The sequence below is a fragment of the Cygnus atratus genome, chromosome 9 (assembly GCF_013377495.2).
Source record: "Cygnus atratus isolate AKBS03 ecotype Queensland, Australia chromosome 9, CAtr_DNAZoo_HiC_assembly, whole genome shotgun sequence".
Classification (NCBI taxonomy): Eukaryota; Metazoa; Chordata; class Aves; order Anseriformes; family Anatidae; genus Cygnus; species Cygnus atratus.
In genome coordinates this window covers 1,868,490-1,884,789 of record NC_066370.1, presented here as the reverse complement: position 1 = coordinate 1,884,789, position 16,300 = coordinate 1,868,490, and the positions used below count along the sequence as shown (strand labels likewise).

Below are 16,300 nucleotides of genomic sequence, written 5' to 3'. Positions count from 1 at the left end.
GGAAGAGAAACATTACTGGATGAAATGGAAGAACACTTTTCTTTTTACCTACTCAGGCATATTAATGCAACAGTATTTTTAAAGTTAACAAAAGAAATTCTTTAATTGACACAAGTCCTAAATTGCTGCTGGGTAGATTATGTGCCAAGCTATAGGCTTATTTATAATTTTCTGGAAATCCCTATAAATTATTCTGTTTTTCTGAGATACGTGGAATTCATCTAACTGTAAATTTCAGTTTTACTTTCAGTAAACTGAAAGGTGTGGATCTTTCTTACTGCTATGTAATTTTCCCTCTCATAACAAATATTCTAGCAATAAAAGCGTATCTTTCATTTCATCTTTTCCTTTTTTGTTTTCAATAGCCATGTGGAGCTAGAAATACAAGGTATATGAGGTGGGATTTAACCATCAGCCTGATATGTTAGGAGACTGCCCGACATTAGACCCCTCAGGCCAGTAAGGACCAACAGAGTTGACAGCAGAAGACACACGTCTCACACAAGTCACAACTGTAGTCCCAAATCTCCCATTCAGCAACATCCCTGGACTGCCTTTCCAGCCGGAGACAGAAAGTCCAAGTCCTCTGTATTTTGTTCTTTGTATTTTGTTATCAAGGACTATTGCAACACAAATGTTTATAAACCTTGTTTAGTATCATTCAGGCAAACTGCTATGGTGAATAACTCCAATAGATCAAATACACACCTTATCTTAGCAGGAAAGTACCTTGCAAGTAAATGATAGGCATTTCAGCAGATCACTGAGATTCATTCCATGAACAATTTCTCATTTTCAGATAGAAATGAAAGGAAATTATCCAATTTCTCTTTTTATAATAACATCCAATACATTTAATGTCCAATTTTTATACTGCTTCTTGATTTATAGCATTTACTGGGCTACTCCTGCTCTAGCTACTATTATCAAAGTAGTTATTGTATTAACCCTTTCAGTGTGGGTGTGCACCAAGAAGAGTTTTCTTTGCTCAGAGATATATCTCATGTGTGATGCTGAACGTTTCAGGTTCGAAGCAGAATGTGTTTCCCTAATATGTTTTTAGTCAGGCACACAAGACCATTCCCTGTTTCTCGTAAATGCTACGTACACACTAAGGTTATGCATACCCGCAAGTCGAAAACTGGTGGCAAAGACCACCAGGCAAAGGAAGATTATCACATCTAGCAACACTTTTGTATTAAAAATACCTTTAGCTAGGATATAAACCAATGTTTTAGCAAGTCTGTGCTACCAGATCAAAGGGGATGAAGTGATAAACCAGGATCTGATCTTGCACTCCCTGTGACCTATATCATGAGTAATCAACAGATCACCATGCAAATTAACCAAATGCGTCACAGCAATGATCTGTGATGTGCTTGGCCAAACTTGAAATTGCTGATAGTTCTTCACACAGGATGAGTGTCTTACAGTTGAAGCTAAGTCTGCCTCTTGCTCTGTCTTTCTGGATCACTTGTTACCAAAATACTGGGTAAGATGCAATGCAGTTTCCTGCCTCAGTCAACTGAAGACTACTATTTTTCTGTCATACCCAGAGTATTGTGCAGGAATGTGTGTGTGTGGGCTCATCAGCAAAGCTGTGTCTTGCAGATAACACCTCTTTGATAAACAGGGAAACGGTGTCTTCTCTGAGCTATTATTTCAGACTTCCATGAGCTCAAACCCCTCCTAGTTACATTTTCTTTAGAATCATTTTCAGGTTGTGATTCATAACCAGCATACTTACCTTTTAAATGGTAATGTAGATTTTTGATTTATTTATTTTTTTAACCTGAGAGTCTGCACTTAAATCAGCAATACCTTAATGCCGAGGAGAGCCTATGGAGGCAGAAACGTGGCCTCTCCTGTATCAGCCTGCACTTCATGTTGTTAGCATAGCAACATTCAAACTATCATCATTATAAAAGATGTTAATCAAAATGCTGTCCTTTATATGTTCATAGGTACAGGCAGCTGGCCAAGTACAGTTGTCATTTTAGAGTAACAGCAGTGTTAATGGTTAGGCTTGTTACGTTAAGTTACAGGTGTTTCTGGATTTCAGAGGCTTTCATTAGCATTTAAAAGACTTTCCAGGCAAAGACAGTATGATCACCAGTGAAAGCATGTATGGGTTAAGAGGAACTCAGTGGGCAGAAGTCACTGTGCTGAAGCTGGGCTCTCAACAGGCGTGTTTATTGTAGCAGGACTTAAAGTCCTTACCGCACTATTGCTAAAGAAGAATCTGACACAGGAAACAAAGGAAGAGCTTCGTTTATTGGAGCTATTCTGGTATGGCGAGGGAATACCAGTTGGACTGATTGCGAGTGTTTTAAAAACAAAATAATAAGCAGTATGAAGTGCACAGAAATATAGCAGTACTTGAAAACATAGTGCTGTTAATTTAACCGCTTATCCCTGTGTTGTGGTCACTTGCAAATTACAGTTGAAGATACTCAGGCTGACATTCTGCTTTCAATAGTAAATCAACAGACCCTTCACTTTCACTAAATTGTTTTCCAGGACTCTAGAGGAAATATGACCCAAAGAAATATAGTTGTAGAAGAGAGAATGTGCCGAGGCCAAGAGAAAACATTTAATTAAAACTCCTTTTCTAAACTGACCTTCCTTTCTCTTGACAAATGGTGACAGGGAAATATGTTCAAAGGAATACAAGCAAAACAATTAAGAAGGCTTGTAATAATTTATAACTTTTGAATTATGGATCACCTGAAGATTTGAACACATGCTCCTGGCTGTTGATTTCAGAGTATGTACCTCAAGGATGAGCTGTGTTTCAGAAGGGAAAATCCTTGCATGCCTACATGAGGCTTAAAAAGGAAAGCCGAGATGCATTTACTCAGAGCAAACTTTCCACTTAATTTAGGAATAAACAATGAGCAGTAGAGCACAACCTCCTGCATGAATCTAGTTCATGTCAAATGGCTGCATGGAAATGCACTCTTTCACACCCTTCTCTGTGAGCAGAGCAGAAATCAGAAAAGGAGCACCGCACTCTGGCTGGGCTCTTCTGAACCAGGCCACAGTATCCCTCCTCACCTCAGCTGACTGCAGCCTCTTAGCCTGGATGGTCACGACACCATTCCTCCCAGTGCTGTAATCATGTTACTGGTTTTCCTGTCCACATATTGCCCTCTCCCTTGCTATCCCCAAGACAGCATGAGAAATCCTGTAGGTGCTCCCAGTAGTGTGATGAGAGCACGCAGGCACTGCAGTGCTTGTGGCAGTGGTGGACACAGAATGGGGGCACAGAGGGAGCAATGTGGAGCAGAAGCTGATGCTTCTTGATATAACAATGATCGAGAATAAACTTTGGCTTACCATCCAGTTTCATTTTTCTCATCTGTATATAAAAGGCCTATGTAAGGAGGAGCTTCTCACCCCAGTAATATTTGCAAGAGCATTGCTCCACTTAGCATTACACAAAGCTGTCTAAATCAAACTTCTGACAGTGGCTTAGGAGCTTCAGCTCCCTTGAACTTGTATGTACTTGAGGTTTCTAGACACTCTTGACTATGGGACTTTGCAATTCAGCATAGAACGTGTGTTTAATACTTGCTATTATTTGTTTTATAGTTTGGAAATCTACAGAGAACGGTCGTTTTATCTCTCTGACAGTTTTATTATAGTCAGAAAAATCTTGAGATTCTCACTACTTGTATTTTAAAAGAGAGTGCCTCAGGAGCTGGGGGTGCTCAGTCAACTGCTGGTGAGAAATAAAAAGGGCCCAGGACAGTTTGTTTTTAAAGCACTGCAGCAGGAGGTTGTCAAGCATGTACCAATGGTTTCAGATGAGGTTTAGGCTGAGATTTGCGTGACCTCAGCCTGAGTTTGCTGTGTTTGACTATCTTAAAGCTGTAAATGCCAGACAGAACAGACAGTTGCACATTGTGTCCATCTCAGTATCTAAAAGGCTTCTACCTCGTTATCAGGTAAAGATTCAGAATCTCAACCCGGATAGCGATGGAAGAAGCCTTACCTGAGAAGAATTTCCTGTCAAGTTAAAGGTGAAAGTGAGCAGTTTCTGATAATGGCTTGATCACTGGTAGTGTTGAGTAATACAAGATTCCAGCCTTGTGCCCACAGCACAGCAGATGTGGCAAATAGAGGCTGATAGGAAAATAATGGTTAACATGAGCTTTAACGTTGCCTATATCATGGTTAGGTCACTTTTAAGCTAGTATTGTCCAAATTTTTGGTATTTGGTATTGTCCAAAGACTTCCATTTAGTATACCTTGTTGGGATTAAGCACTGATAATGTAGGGGTCCAGTTACATCACCACCTCTCCCATAGATCCCATTCATACAGATTTGACATGTGGTCTTGAAGAAAAAAAATTCTGTTATAATTACCATTTGAATAAGGAGAACAAATAATCCACATACTGCAAGCATATGATAGCAAATCAGAACTAAATTCTGTCTAAGCACAGGAATAGGTAGATTTTTAATAATAATTCGGTAGGGAATTTTTAATAACAAAGACCTGTATGTCATTATAAAACAAAAAATATCAATCGTACTATATAACTGGAAAATTATAGTAATGTTGGCTGCACCATTCACCTTGCCCAGAACAACCTGTTAATGTTTTAATCTAAAAGTGCATCCTGCTTTGTTCTTAGGCTGTGGTAAGGAAAGGTTCCTGCCCTGAGGCTCAATCATACTTTTTCCATTTTAGCCCCTAGACTTCTTATCACAATGGTTGTTTTTCTAGATAAGGCAGAATTCTTTCCACAGCCTGCATTTTTTTTTTTTTTTTTTTTAAATTTGAAGGGCCTCTGCTGGAAAGCAGAAAGAACAACTTTGGAAGCTTAAAGTACTGACCAAATCTGATGAAAGCTTCCACCTTGGCAGCGAAGAGTGCTACAACTGTGGCATTGTAAACTGCCTTTCTGCAGCATCTCTTTGAACACAGCTGCTTCTAGGCATGGGAATACTACCATAGAGTTTGGGAATAACGGAAAGTATATTTCTATTACTGAAAGAATAGCACTTAAAAGACTGGCTAATGTCATATTGTGACTCCAGTCACTCCATCATAGTTCTGTCTTTTAGCACTTTATACCCAGTTGATAAAGGGCTGGGATAAGCATGGAATCTTACTTTAACATTTTTTTTTGGTAGACAGCCACTGCCATGGTTACGAGCAGTCAAGCCACAGCTCGTAGTCCATTTCCTCTGCCAACCTGCATCCCTAATGAGATGTTCTGGTAAACAAACACACCACATTAGCCTTTCCTAAATTATTTTTTGAGATCAAGAAGATGATTTCAGACTTTGAAATTGAAACAATGGATTAGAGAGTTCCCTGCTGAAGGACCCAAAATTTTGATGTCTTGGAAGAATAACTTATCCACAGAATATTTAATTGTAAAGAGATATGCCAGGATTCCCAAGGATATTGGACTCTTCTGGTTCATATCTTTTGGATGCTGATGTTTGTTGAAAGCTCATTTCCTATCCTATTCAGTAGATTTGTAATACAGAAATAGGTGGGAGTTCAGGAGTTAGCAGTGTTTTGATCTTCCTACTTTTTCACCATAACACTGAATAATGTTATAATTTTATGTTTCAGAGGAGATACAGTCGAATAGTTGGCCATATTTCAAAAGCATTAACAGCTATGCCAGATTCTCAAAATGTTTTGGATGCAATCCTATAATTTTCTTCCCTTTTTTTTTTTTTTTTTTAATTTAGAAAACAGTGCTGTAGCCATACCACATAGAAAACCCCACAAAAGAATCCAGATGCTTATGAACTTGTACAAGTGGAGCAACAAAAATCAAAGTAAAACTATAATCTTCAAAAGTTTAAATTTGCCAGTATAGCAGTATATTACAAGTTGGTGAGAAGTACTCCAATTAGTTCTTAGAGTTCTTATTTTCTGTCAGAATTATTCAATGCAGATTTACAGTCAAAATAGATAGGGGTAAACCCCTATAAGGGCTATACATTTGGTTTGATTGAGTGATTCAGTGTGTAAAGAATGAATGGAAGGACCAAACACGTCATTCAGACAACTCTTTTGACTTCAGTGGCTTCATATCACAGATAGATTTATGTCTTCACATAATCTGTAACAGATTTGTCCTTTCCTTCATGGCTTTAGGTCTATACGGAAGGTTACTTCATGCTTGATCCTTGACAATGGCAAATGTTTTTTTCATGCTAATAACAATATTGCTCCCAGCTTACCTCCACTCTACTGTTAGAGCCAGTCAGCACCATTTCCCTTACAAAACAGAAAAGTGTCTCTGCAGCAATGATAGCCCCTTTGCTTATCTACTCACTTCAAGCAGTTAGGTCTGAGGACTTTCAAATTAGAGGATAAGAATCCTCACCTCTTATTCTTGTTACATTCATTAAGCTGTTTTTTTAGTGGTATTTTTTACCTTTGACATATTTTTATATTTTATATTCTCAGAGATCATTGACTACATTAAGGTATGCTATATTTATGCCAGTGTAGTATGAATGAATGATCAGATGCTTTTCATCATCAGAGATCTTCCGTCTCCACCCATGCATAGAAAGTTTTGGAAGCGTGCCTTGACATTTTTAGGTTTAGTTTTGACTAGATGGGCAATGAGAAATAGCTGCTGGTGGTTATAAAGCTGGAATCTGAACAGCAGAAACAATTAGCAGAGCTCTGGGAGATCTCTGAAAGCAAATCTGAAAGCTTAGGACAATTAGAAGGTAATAGTTTGAATGTTAGAAGAATAGTTTGTTTTGATTAATTTCATTTCCTGGATTGGTGTTTTCTCATAGAACAGTTCAATGAGGAGATGCTCCTGCTAAGAATGGGAATTTGGACAGCCTTGGTCATCCCCCAAAAATGTGTTGTGCCAGGCATCTGGCACTGGAGTTTAGAGAAAGTTGGAGGTCTGGAACTGAAGCTTTAGGTGAACTAGATATGGCATGTTTTAAGGGCAGCCAGGCACACAGACATTTGCAGCCAGTTTGTAAAATACATACCAAAGGCAATGGCTGGATAGGCACAGTATTAAAAGTTACTATTCAATGATGCTTTTTATTTATTCAGAATATGGAATAAAAATTTTACTCACTGAAGAACTGATGCAAAAAAATAAAAAATAAAAAAATATGCACAGAATCTGGGAATCCCTTGACAAACATTTACATGGGAGGTGATGATAAACAAATAAGACTTAATACTTAGCACAACAATACTTTTAGAGGACACGTTTTATTAACAGCTTTGTATTTCTTTGCCTGTCAGGAGAATCCTCTATTCCCAAACCACTCATTGCAGGTTTACTGTAAAATGTAGCTTGCTATTTTTAATCAGAGTATGAGAAATGAGGGGAGACGTAGATCCAAGAGCATTAGCAGGTAATACTCAACATCTCTGAAGGCACATTTATTGAATACTTTAATTTGACTGTGAACTCATGCTTAAATGGCTGTCTTTGTTTCGCTGCTGATATATCGTGATATTACTCTCATATACTGATGCAGGTTTATTCATAGTCTGCCAGGCACAGCATGCTGTAGTCCTTTCACATGGGGAATAAAGAAAGTTTTTTTCTAGTTATAAGTGTCAGATAAACCAAAAGATAAGGTATTATTTAGTGACACGGTGCAATCAGTTCTTTCAGAATGCCAGCTGATAATACAGTGACTGTGCATGTGCCTTTATGCTCAGAAATGGTATGTTACTGTGCGAGACAATGGGGAACATTTAAATAGGACCCAATTTTCAGAAAGGCAATACACTTCCTGAAACATGGAGTTTAAAATCAGTGTGTCTGAAAAAAGGAGACAGCTAGAATAAATAAGACATTTTGGAAAACATATGCCATATTGTTTTAGAACAAGATTTAAAATTATTCAGACTGCCAAGAATTTTAAGACCCATTTTGAAAGCTACTCTGCATGGGTAAATATATTAGTAAAATAACTAGAATGATTCATATCGATTTCTTTTAAAATTTTGGAATATAGAGGCATGTAAACATAAATTCTGCCATTAGCAAGTCAGATTTCCAAGGCTTTAAGAATCTCTCTTAGATTCAAGGTACAGTTTAAGTAGGAGCATATATTTCAATATAATTCATTTGTTAAATGAAGAGACTTATAATTGTGAATTTTAATAAAATTGGGTGAACTCTTAGGATCCATTTAAGCGTCTTTTTAAGAAAACTCTCAGCACAGCTAGCCTTTGCAGCCTTGTGAGATAGCTGAAAGATACTGCTGCAAGAAATGGAAGTGGAGTCTTTTTCAGTAGCACTTGGTTAGTTTTGATAATACCACAACCTATATGTTTTGGCAACAATTTAGAAGTGTTGTATCAGCCGTACGTACTCCTGGAAGAAGTCAGCTGCTAGTTATCTGTGAGGACATATCTTTATCTTTTCTCTAAAAATAGTGATAGGTTTTATTTACATTGTTGAATTTTAACCAGAAAAAAGAAAAACAGATCTAATGCTATTGTTGTCAGGATCAGTGAAGGCTTATGGAAATTCCACATATGGAAACAAAGACTGATTTTTAAGAAGACTATCACTACTACTATTTAAAAATTATAATTGTTTTTTTCCTGGTACTCTGTTGATATATGACTAATCTTGGTTACAATTATGAGGATTTCACACTGTAAATTACATAGAATGCAATAAATCATTGAAACATAGATTAATGTGTAGAGAATAATACAAAATAAGTAGGCCATACAGATCTTGAATACTGTCTTTTACTTTGACTAACACTGTAATATTTTGTGTTAAAGCGAGTAGTAAATATATTAGTATTAATTATATGTAATTTATGTCATTTTTACATGTCTTCAACTTAATGGATGACAGATTCATTTATGTTTTACAACCAAAATGTGGGTAAGTTGGTCTGTAACAAGTAAACTCAAACACTTACCTCTAGTGTAAGACTAACTTGATAAAACCTGATGAGTTGAGTTGCATATTCTAAACTACTGATAGGAACTGCAGCCTATTCCACATTGCTAGTGGAATAGCTAGTGGGACTAGTAGAGATTGAATATATGTGAATAAGATTCCATTCACCTAAATAGTCTCAGAAATCACATGTTCCTCTTTATTATCCTCTGAATACCTTCTATTCCAAAACAAAACAAAAAACAAACAACCCCCCAAAAACCACACTGAATAATCATTTTATGATGAAATCGTTAATTGGCAATAAAAGAGCACTCAACAATGGACTTTTATTTGCCTGATCACTGTATTTTTGGCCATTCCTGTCTCCTGAGAAGGTTTATCTGTACAGTAACTCATAGGTGGTATAGGGAAATCCGATGTAATCGCTGTGACCTCAGTGCAACCATCCATGCATTTTTCATTTCCTGTAAGTACTTACTTAATTTTTAACAATGTGAGTAACCTTATTTCTATTTTTAGATTAACTGATCTCGCACTGTGCTTTGGATTTGAACAGTAGTGGTAAATCTGGTTCCCTAAAGCTGAAATCACTCCAGAAGTGGTTTTTATACTGCCTTGGGATGGTTCTAACTTCATATCAGTGGGACACTTTTGGGTGACTGTGAGATCAGTCTCTTTTCGGTGTCTACAGATATAGTTGCAGCATTTCATTGGTTTCATCCTTTTTTTTTTTTTCTTTCCTGTAATTGATGCTATACCAACCCATTCCACTGAGTCTCTTCACAGGCAATCACGTCAATTTTATACACATAATGCAGTCACTTTTGGCTTCATGAGCAAAATCCTCCAAACTAGCATGACAAAATGCAGTCTCTCCCTTCTAATTTTATTAAAACAAAACAAAACAAAAAAACTGAAGATAAATGCAGCTCAGAACTGCCATTTAGCCACAGCCGCAGACATACTGGGGACTGTGTCCTAAGCAAGATGGTATAACAGGGAGCAGCCCCATAACTGTCTTAGCAAATCCAAGTCCGCTAGAAACCCTTCAGGTATTAATTGTTATGAATTACCACTACCTTTAATAAAATTATTTAGCAAATTATTTACTTAAGACTAAGATGACAAATGCAGACAGCTAAAATTCCATAGTGGGGTGTAATAAATTATAAAGACTGTTATATATAATCAGTAGAAAGAAATTGGAACCTTAAACTACATTTGTAATTAAAATGTCTATTTAAAATTTTATCTTAGTTTGACCACACACTCATAATTTTTGAAGCTGAGTGTTTTGATGTAAGAATTTAAGTTGGCATTGTGAACCTAATAACTTTTTAGGATGAAAATCTAGGTCCAGTTACAAAACCAAACTATTTGGTTACTAAATCTAGATCCTGGCAAATCTGCTGGGATTCAGAGGAGATCTGAAAAGAGATGAGCATTTCAGAACAATAATGACTATCTACTTCCAGTGTCTTTGATAAAATCAACAGTACAGGTGGTTAAAGTAAGAAGCATGTGGTTGCATTGAACAGTACAAATAGTTAATGTGTGCATCAGCCCCTTGTTTGTAGTCTTGTGGGTCTTCCCACCTCTGATAGTACCTCTGGTAGCAGAAGAAATGCCATTGTATCAATTAAGTTGCTTTTATTACTGAAAGCTTGCAACAACAATCATTTAAAAATTTCCTAAAGAGCTGGACTAGGACAGGCATCTAGTGAGATAAGTTCGTCCTTGGACTAGACATGTGACTACTGTTCCCAGCTCCTGTTTCCCTTACTGTATTTTCAAAATTGTTTCTTAATCTCACATTATAGCAACATAGTCTGTGAGATCTAGCCAGGTTATTCCTCCTCATCCACATATCTGTTTCCGTACAGAGCAACTCTGTTGCTGACCAACAGTGAAAAAATGGCAAATCTCAAAAAGATTGGCTGAGAGTGGTGGAGTATATTCAAACCCTATTAACTTGATTGACATTATGGCACATGAGAGATATTGTGAAAAAAATCAAACATCATGGAAACAGCCCCAACATTGCATATGGATGCCTGCGTTTTATGTTTATACGGTGTATTTTATGTTTATACAGTGCATTTGTACATTGCCCCTTATTTTGTCTGCAAACCTTTATCTTTGCTCTTTATTAAATCTTCAATTTAGTTATCTTCAGCTGGTATTTTACAGCAACAGTCTGACACAAAGGCTTGTTAATCAGACATCATTTTATAAATAAGCAAAGTGTGTGCTATATATATAGGATAAATGATATGGAATTGTGAATTACAAACCTATATTCATACTGAGATTTTCTTTGGTGACATTATGAACCATTGCAGGGACTCAGCTATGGCATTAGACTTTTATTGTTAAAGGTGGGATTTTAAAAAAGCATGTTGGGCAGGACACCATCTTTAAATTAAATATTCATTGTACCAGTTTTCTCATCTCTCTTTTTTCTCATTTAACCTCCCTGCTCTTTCATTGCTATCTGTGAATACAAGTGACTATAAAGTAATCGAGAAAATAATGCTGTGAAGGAGCATATATAAGACAGTGAGCAATAAATAAATGGTTGAAAGGTATACAAAAGTAGGTAGATTTCCTTGGATATTCGCAGTATAATCAGAAATACATTCTATATGACATGTTTGTATAATAAATACACATTTATAGATGAGGGCAAGATCTGCCTTCATAGCTATTTTTTTTCAGCAGTGAGGAGGACACTCACAGTATTTAAAAGGATTAGTAGTGAAACAAATTTAGGAAATAAGGACAGATTTGACCCAGGTCCAAACCTTTAACAAGCCTGGGAAGAACCTGTTCTTTGTGGTCTAGAGTTACCTCTACCAGGTAGCCAAATACTTGCTCTGTGCTTGTAAAACTCTATTAAAAAGCATATAATTAAGTCTTAGAAAGCTCTAGGAATGTAATAATCACAGTGAACATAGAGATTGCATTATATTTTGATGGTTAATCTTGTAAAGTGAGTACTAACCTGATCTGAAGCCATGTGAGCATTGGTGTTGTGCCTCCACCAAATACCCAGACTGTGAAAAACACAATAAGCAGTGCTGTTGTGAACATCATTTGTTTGGGCTGGGATCCTGTGTCTCGAATAGCCAATGCAAATGCTATTGCACCACGTAATCCTGAAAAATGGATGAGAATGGTGAACTTAATGTGATGGAGAAATAGAATTTTACTCTTTCCAACCCAAACCTGATTTCAAGGGCAGAAGGGATTTTCAGCCACAATCATAATTATAATTTGTTGAATCATGGTAGTTGAAAGCATGGTGTTTAATGCAAGTGTAAGCAACTTAGCAAAAGCGGACAATGAAACCTCTATGATAATCACATAATAATTACACATCTGTTTTCTATCCACTGAATTCTCTGTTGTGAATAATTTTATATTAAACAGTAATTGGGCCTTTATGCATGTTAAAAAAATCTTTTCCTTGTATTTTTTCAACAACTTCAGCGGAACTACTCATGAAATCAGGTGCAGGTGAGGAAAAGGGCTGGCATAAAAATCTGTACACAAATATAGTACTCATTTCTTGCTTGAAGCAATGGAAAACTTCATTTGTTTAAAATCTTCCCTTGTACTAAGAACAGCCATAAAAATTATGATTTAAAAACAGTGAATAGATTTCAAAAGATGATTTTAAGTATCTGAAAAAGGGGATGCAGAATACATACAGATTTTTAGCACTAACTTGAAAATACTTGAATATTTTAATAGTCATAAAATCATATACCTGAGTAAACAGAAAATCTTACAAATATGGAGAAAACAGCTAATACTGAGTTTAAAAAAAGCCCCATGGGTAGTAACAAGCTAATTAAATAGGTCCTCATACAGTGACACATTAAAAAGAGACAGGAAAATAAAGTCCACTAATGCTTCCAGACCTAAGGATGCATAATACAAATAATACCCTCTATTTTCTAATGCTGTTCATTAATCTATTTAAATTTACTTTATAGTTTACTAAAAAAAAATCTATAAAATATATGTAGAGAGCAAAGCCATTGCATGTATACAATACACACTGAATCTTTGCAAATATCAAGAGATTAAACCTAATTATTAAAACTTTTGTAAGGTACTGATGGTTTACGCAGAATCATTTAATCAACAGCTAAAAACCCTATTTTTTGTAGTGGAACTCTAAAGCTTTTTAGAGTGCATAGCTAGGCTATGAATTATTTGGTATAGAAGATGAACAGTTTATCCAGAGAACACAAAGCCATTTCTGCAAGGCAGCACCAGGCTGTAGTTACACCAGCTGAACTGCTTCAGTGGCAGAGGTTTAAAATCTCTGCTTTTATGAAAGTGACAGTAAAGTCAACAAGGAGACTTGTCATTGATTTTGCTTTTATGTAAAAGACATCTCTAAGGATGCTTATGCTTTACTATTTTCTTCAAAGAAAAAAACCATCAGCTCATTTTAAACGCATGTCTGAGAAGGGAATGAGCCACCACTGACATGGTCTTTTTCCAGGTGGTTAAAGTGGTAATCTAGATGACTAGCTCAAATTAAATTTAACACATTAAAATATTTCTTTTTCACATGAGCTGAGACGGCTGGCCTGCTCATTTTAGCTAATGTTGAACTTAATTTGAGAAGCTGAGGCTTAATTACACATAGACTAATCTAGTTTTGATTTACAATGCATTTTTATCAGGAATCATGATTAAACATAATTGCAAAAGGGAATCTACCCTCTGTAGCATGATGCTAGAAGAGGAATACAAACAGATGAAGAATATAATAAATTAAAAAGCTGCATAATCCACTTCCAAGACTAACTCATCCACCTTTTCTCAAATGTATTAGTACTCCTCAAAAAGTAGCATTTAATAACTTCAGTAAAATTCTTGGCAAAGTCAGGTGTACTCAAATGCTAACTGGCAATGTACTTGCCCAATCTTAATTGCTTTTTTTCAGACTTTGATATGCATGGTGACTATGGCCATAAAACTCAGTAAAGAAAATAGTAATATTGGGTGCATTTGGTAACCATATGATTGAAGGCAAAACTAATCCCAAATTCTTTGTTTTCACATCTTGGTGTGTGATGATGTGGTGAGTGAAGCCCAGTTTTCTCCGTGGCCTACTGGAACCTGAGGTTATGCGAGAACATTGCATCAAAAGCTCTGCTGATCTTGCATAGGCACTGGCACTAAGCAAATGAGGGTGTTCCTCCAAACGCGAATTCAGTGTCTTGTTTACTTGTATCAGAAATGTGTCTTGCTTCTGGCAGTCGTTGTCTTCTCTGTTTATCACTATACACAGGATGATCAGTTTGTAGTAAATAAGAACATTATTGGTAACTGAGCATAGATCTTAACACTTATAATAAAGTGCAATTACATGGAAAATCCACACATCAGTGAATTGTGAAGCTGCTGGCAGTGTGAAAGGCAGTGAGTCCTTATTGGTCTTCTGGCAGATTATGCCATTTATTTAAAAAAAAATGTTTTAAAGATATTTCTTTCAACAAAATACAGTATCTCTTTGAAAACAGTTAAAAATACTTTCTATTTTAACATTTGCATTTTAGAAATTTTCGATACTACCATTTTCGGTTTTCAGCTGCCAGATTATGCTGGGAAGCTCATGTGTACTCACACAGTGAGTCCTCGCTGGCTGCTTTCTGCTTCTAGCTCTGTGGAGAATGAAATTTGACTGAAGAAACAAGGACAGAAAAGTTGATGAATAAGATATATTTTAGAATACTTTGAAATCCATACTTTATCTGAGCAAAAATAAAAGAAAAATGAGGCCTGGAAACTGGACAACTAATGATAGCAATTTTTTTTTTCATGCTGTTGTTTAGTTGGCCACCTGCTAGCTTTATCAGAGTGATCTACATATATATCTCACACCACTAACAATTGTAGATGAGCAGGCGGTCTGAAAGCCAGTTTGTAATGGATGTATGTCATCATCTCTGACTACAATCTAGCTGGTATTAACTGACATTTTCAGTGGCAGCTTTTAGCAGAAGGATTGAATGGATGTAGAAATGAACTACTGTGCTGCTCTCTAGAGATATGGAATTATATAGGCATAAATGAGGCACCCTGATGAGGAGTATTCCTGATGAGGAAGCTTGAAATGTAGTCCATTGTATTCTACTTCTTACCTGGCTAAATGGATCAGTGTACAGCAAAGCTGTCAATCAAGAACTTTTATCCATTAAAAATTGGAATACTTTTTTGTATAAAAAGCAAGAAAAAGACAAAAAAGTTCTGACTTTCTAACTTTAGAAAATGATTTCATAAATGGCATCGGGGGATCTGTGTTTCTGTCTTTCAGTGAACAAATATTCTTAGCTTATCAGCGAGTTTTTTTCTAAGCAGCCTCAGAAAGTCAAGTGGAGGTATTTCTAGCTTATGCAAGTCCAAAAATATAGTTTCCAGCTGATATTTTAACAATTCAGTGGATCAGTGGATGATGCCCTGAGAATAGAAGATGGCTCCCTCTCCTGGATTTTTTTTTAATTTTTTTTTATTCTTCATTGCTAATCAGATTTTAAAATGAATATAACCGCTATTTAGAAAGTAAACCTGAATTTAGAAGGTAAAGTCCTTAGATATCAGGCTGGAAAACACGTGAAAATGTCTGTGGAATTAAGGTCTCCTAATCTCATGTTTCAAAGTCAAACTGTTCACTGAAGTTAAAAAGAATTGCCAAAGACCATGATCTGAGTAGCAGTACTAACACCTTTAAAGTTGGGTATTTATTTCCTGGTAGATAAGCATACTGCTAGATATACTACAAATGCCTCTCAAACAACCCAACAATTTCCAAATTGGCATGGAAGTGTTGAGACAGGATGAGGGACAACAGATTAAAAGACTGGCTTCTGGGTGACAGGTTTCCAAAAAAGTTAAATAAAATAGGTCCAGAGCACAGCGAACTGCTGAGAGTACGTCCATTTGCTTCAATGACTTTGAGGAGGCTATCTTGAGTACTAAAATGGTGACTTCTTTGTGACAGATGTGACTTCTAGTGATAGATGACTGTCTTTGTTAGTTGTTAAATGTGGACAGGAAAAATACCAAAATAGCACTTACCTGAAAACATCATCATGTGTTGAAAGTTCCTGGGAATCTTTTGTTTTCGACCCAAATTCAAAAGGAAAGAAAGTGGATATATGTTGCAAGCTCTTGCTATAAAAACTGCCACCTAAAATGTAAGATGTTAAGGAAAATGGTGGAGAAACTACTGAAAGAACAGTCAATTTAAATCCAGTATTTCGTCACAGTTATTTTAAAAGTGTAATTAAAATGAATACAAGATTATCTCCCTTCGTATTTTACATATCACATCCTTCTGGTTCCAACTTCGTTATAAAACCATGCAGTGGCAGAGATT

The 16,300-nt window shown here is 36.3% G+C and overlaps 1 protein-coding gene across 2 annotated transcripts in view; it reads right to left on the bottom strand.

Annotated features, from left to right (window-relative positions):
* SLC9A9 (solute carrier family 9 member A9) overlaps nucleotides 1-16,300 on the bottom strand; it is a 216,164-nt gene that overhangs the window by 86,382 nt on the left and 113,482 nt on the right. For both annotated transcript variants that reach the window (XM_035544998.2, XM_035545004.2), the window contains exons 11-12: nucleotides 16,000-16,111; nucleotides 11,903-12,056 (exon numbers count right to left, since the gene is read on the bottom strand). In XM_035544998.2, the coding sequence (XP_035400891.1) occupies nucleotides 11,903-12,056; nucleotides 16,000-16,111 (266 nt within the window). The remainder of the gene's footprint in view (nucleotides 1-11,902; nucleotides 12,057-15,999; nucleotides 16,112-16,300) is intronic.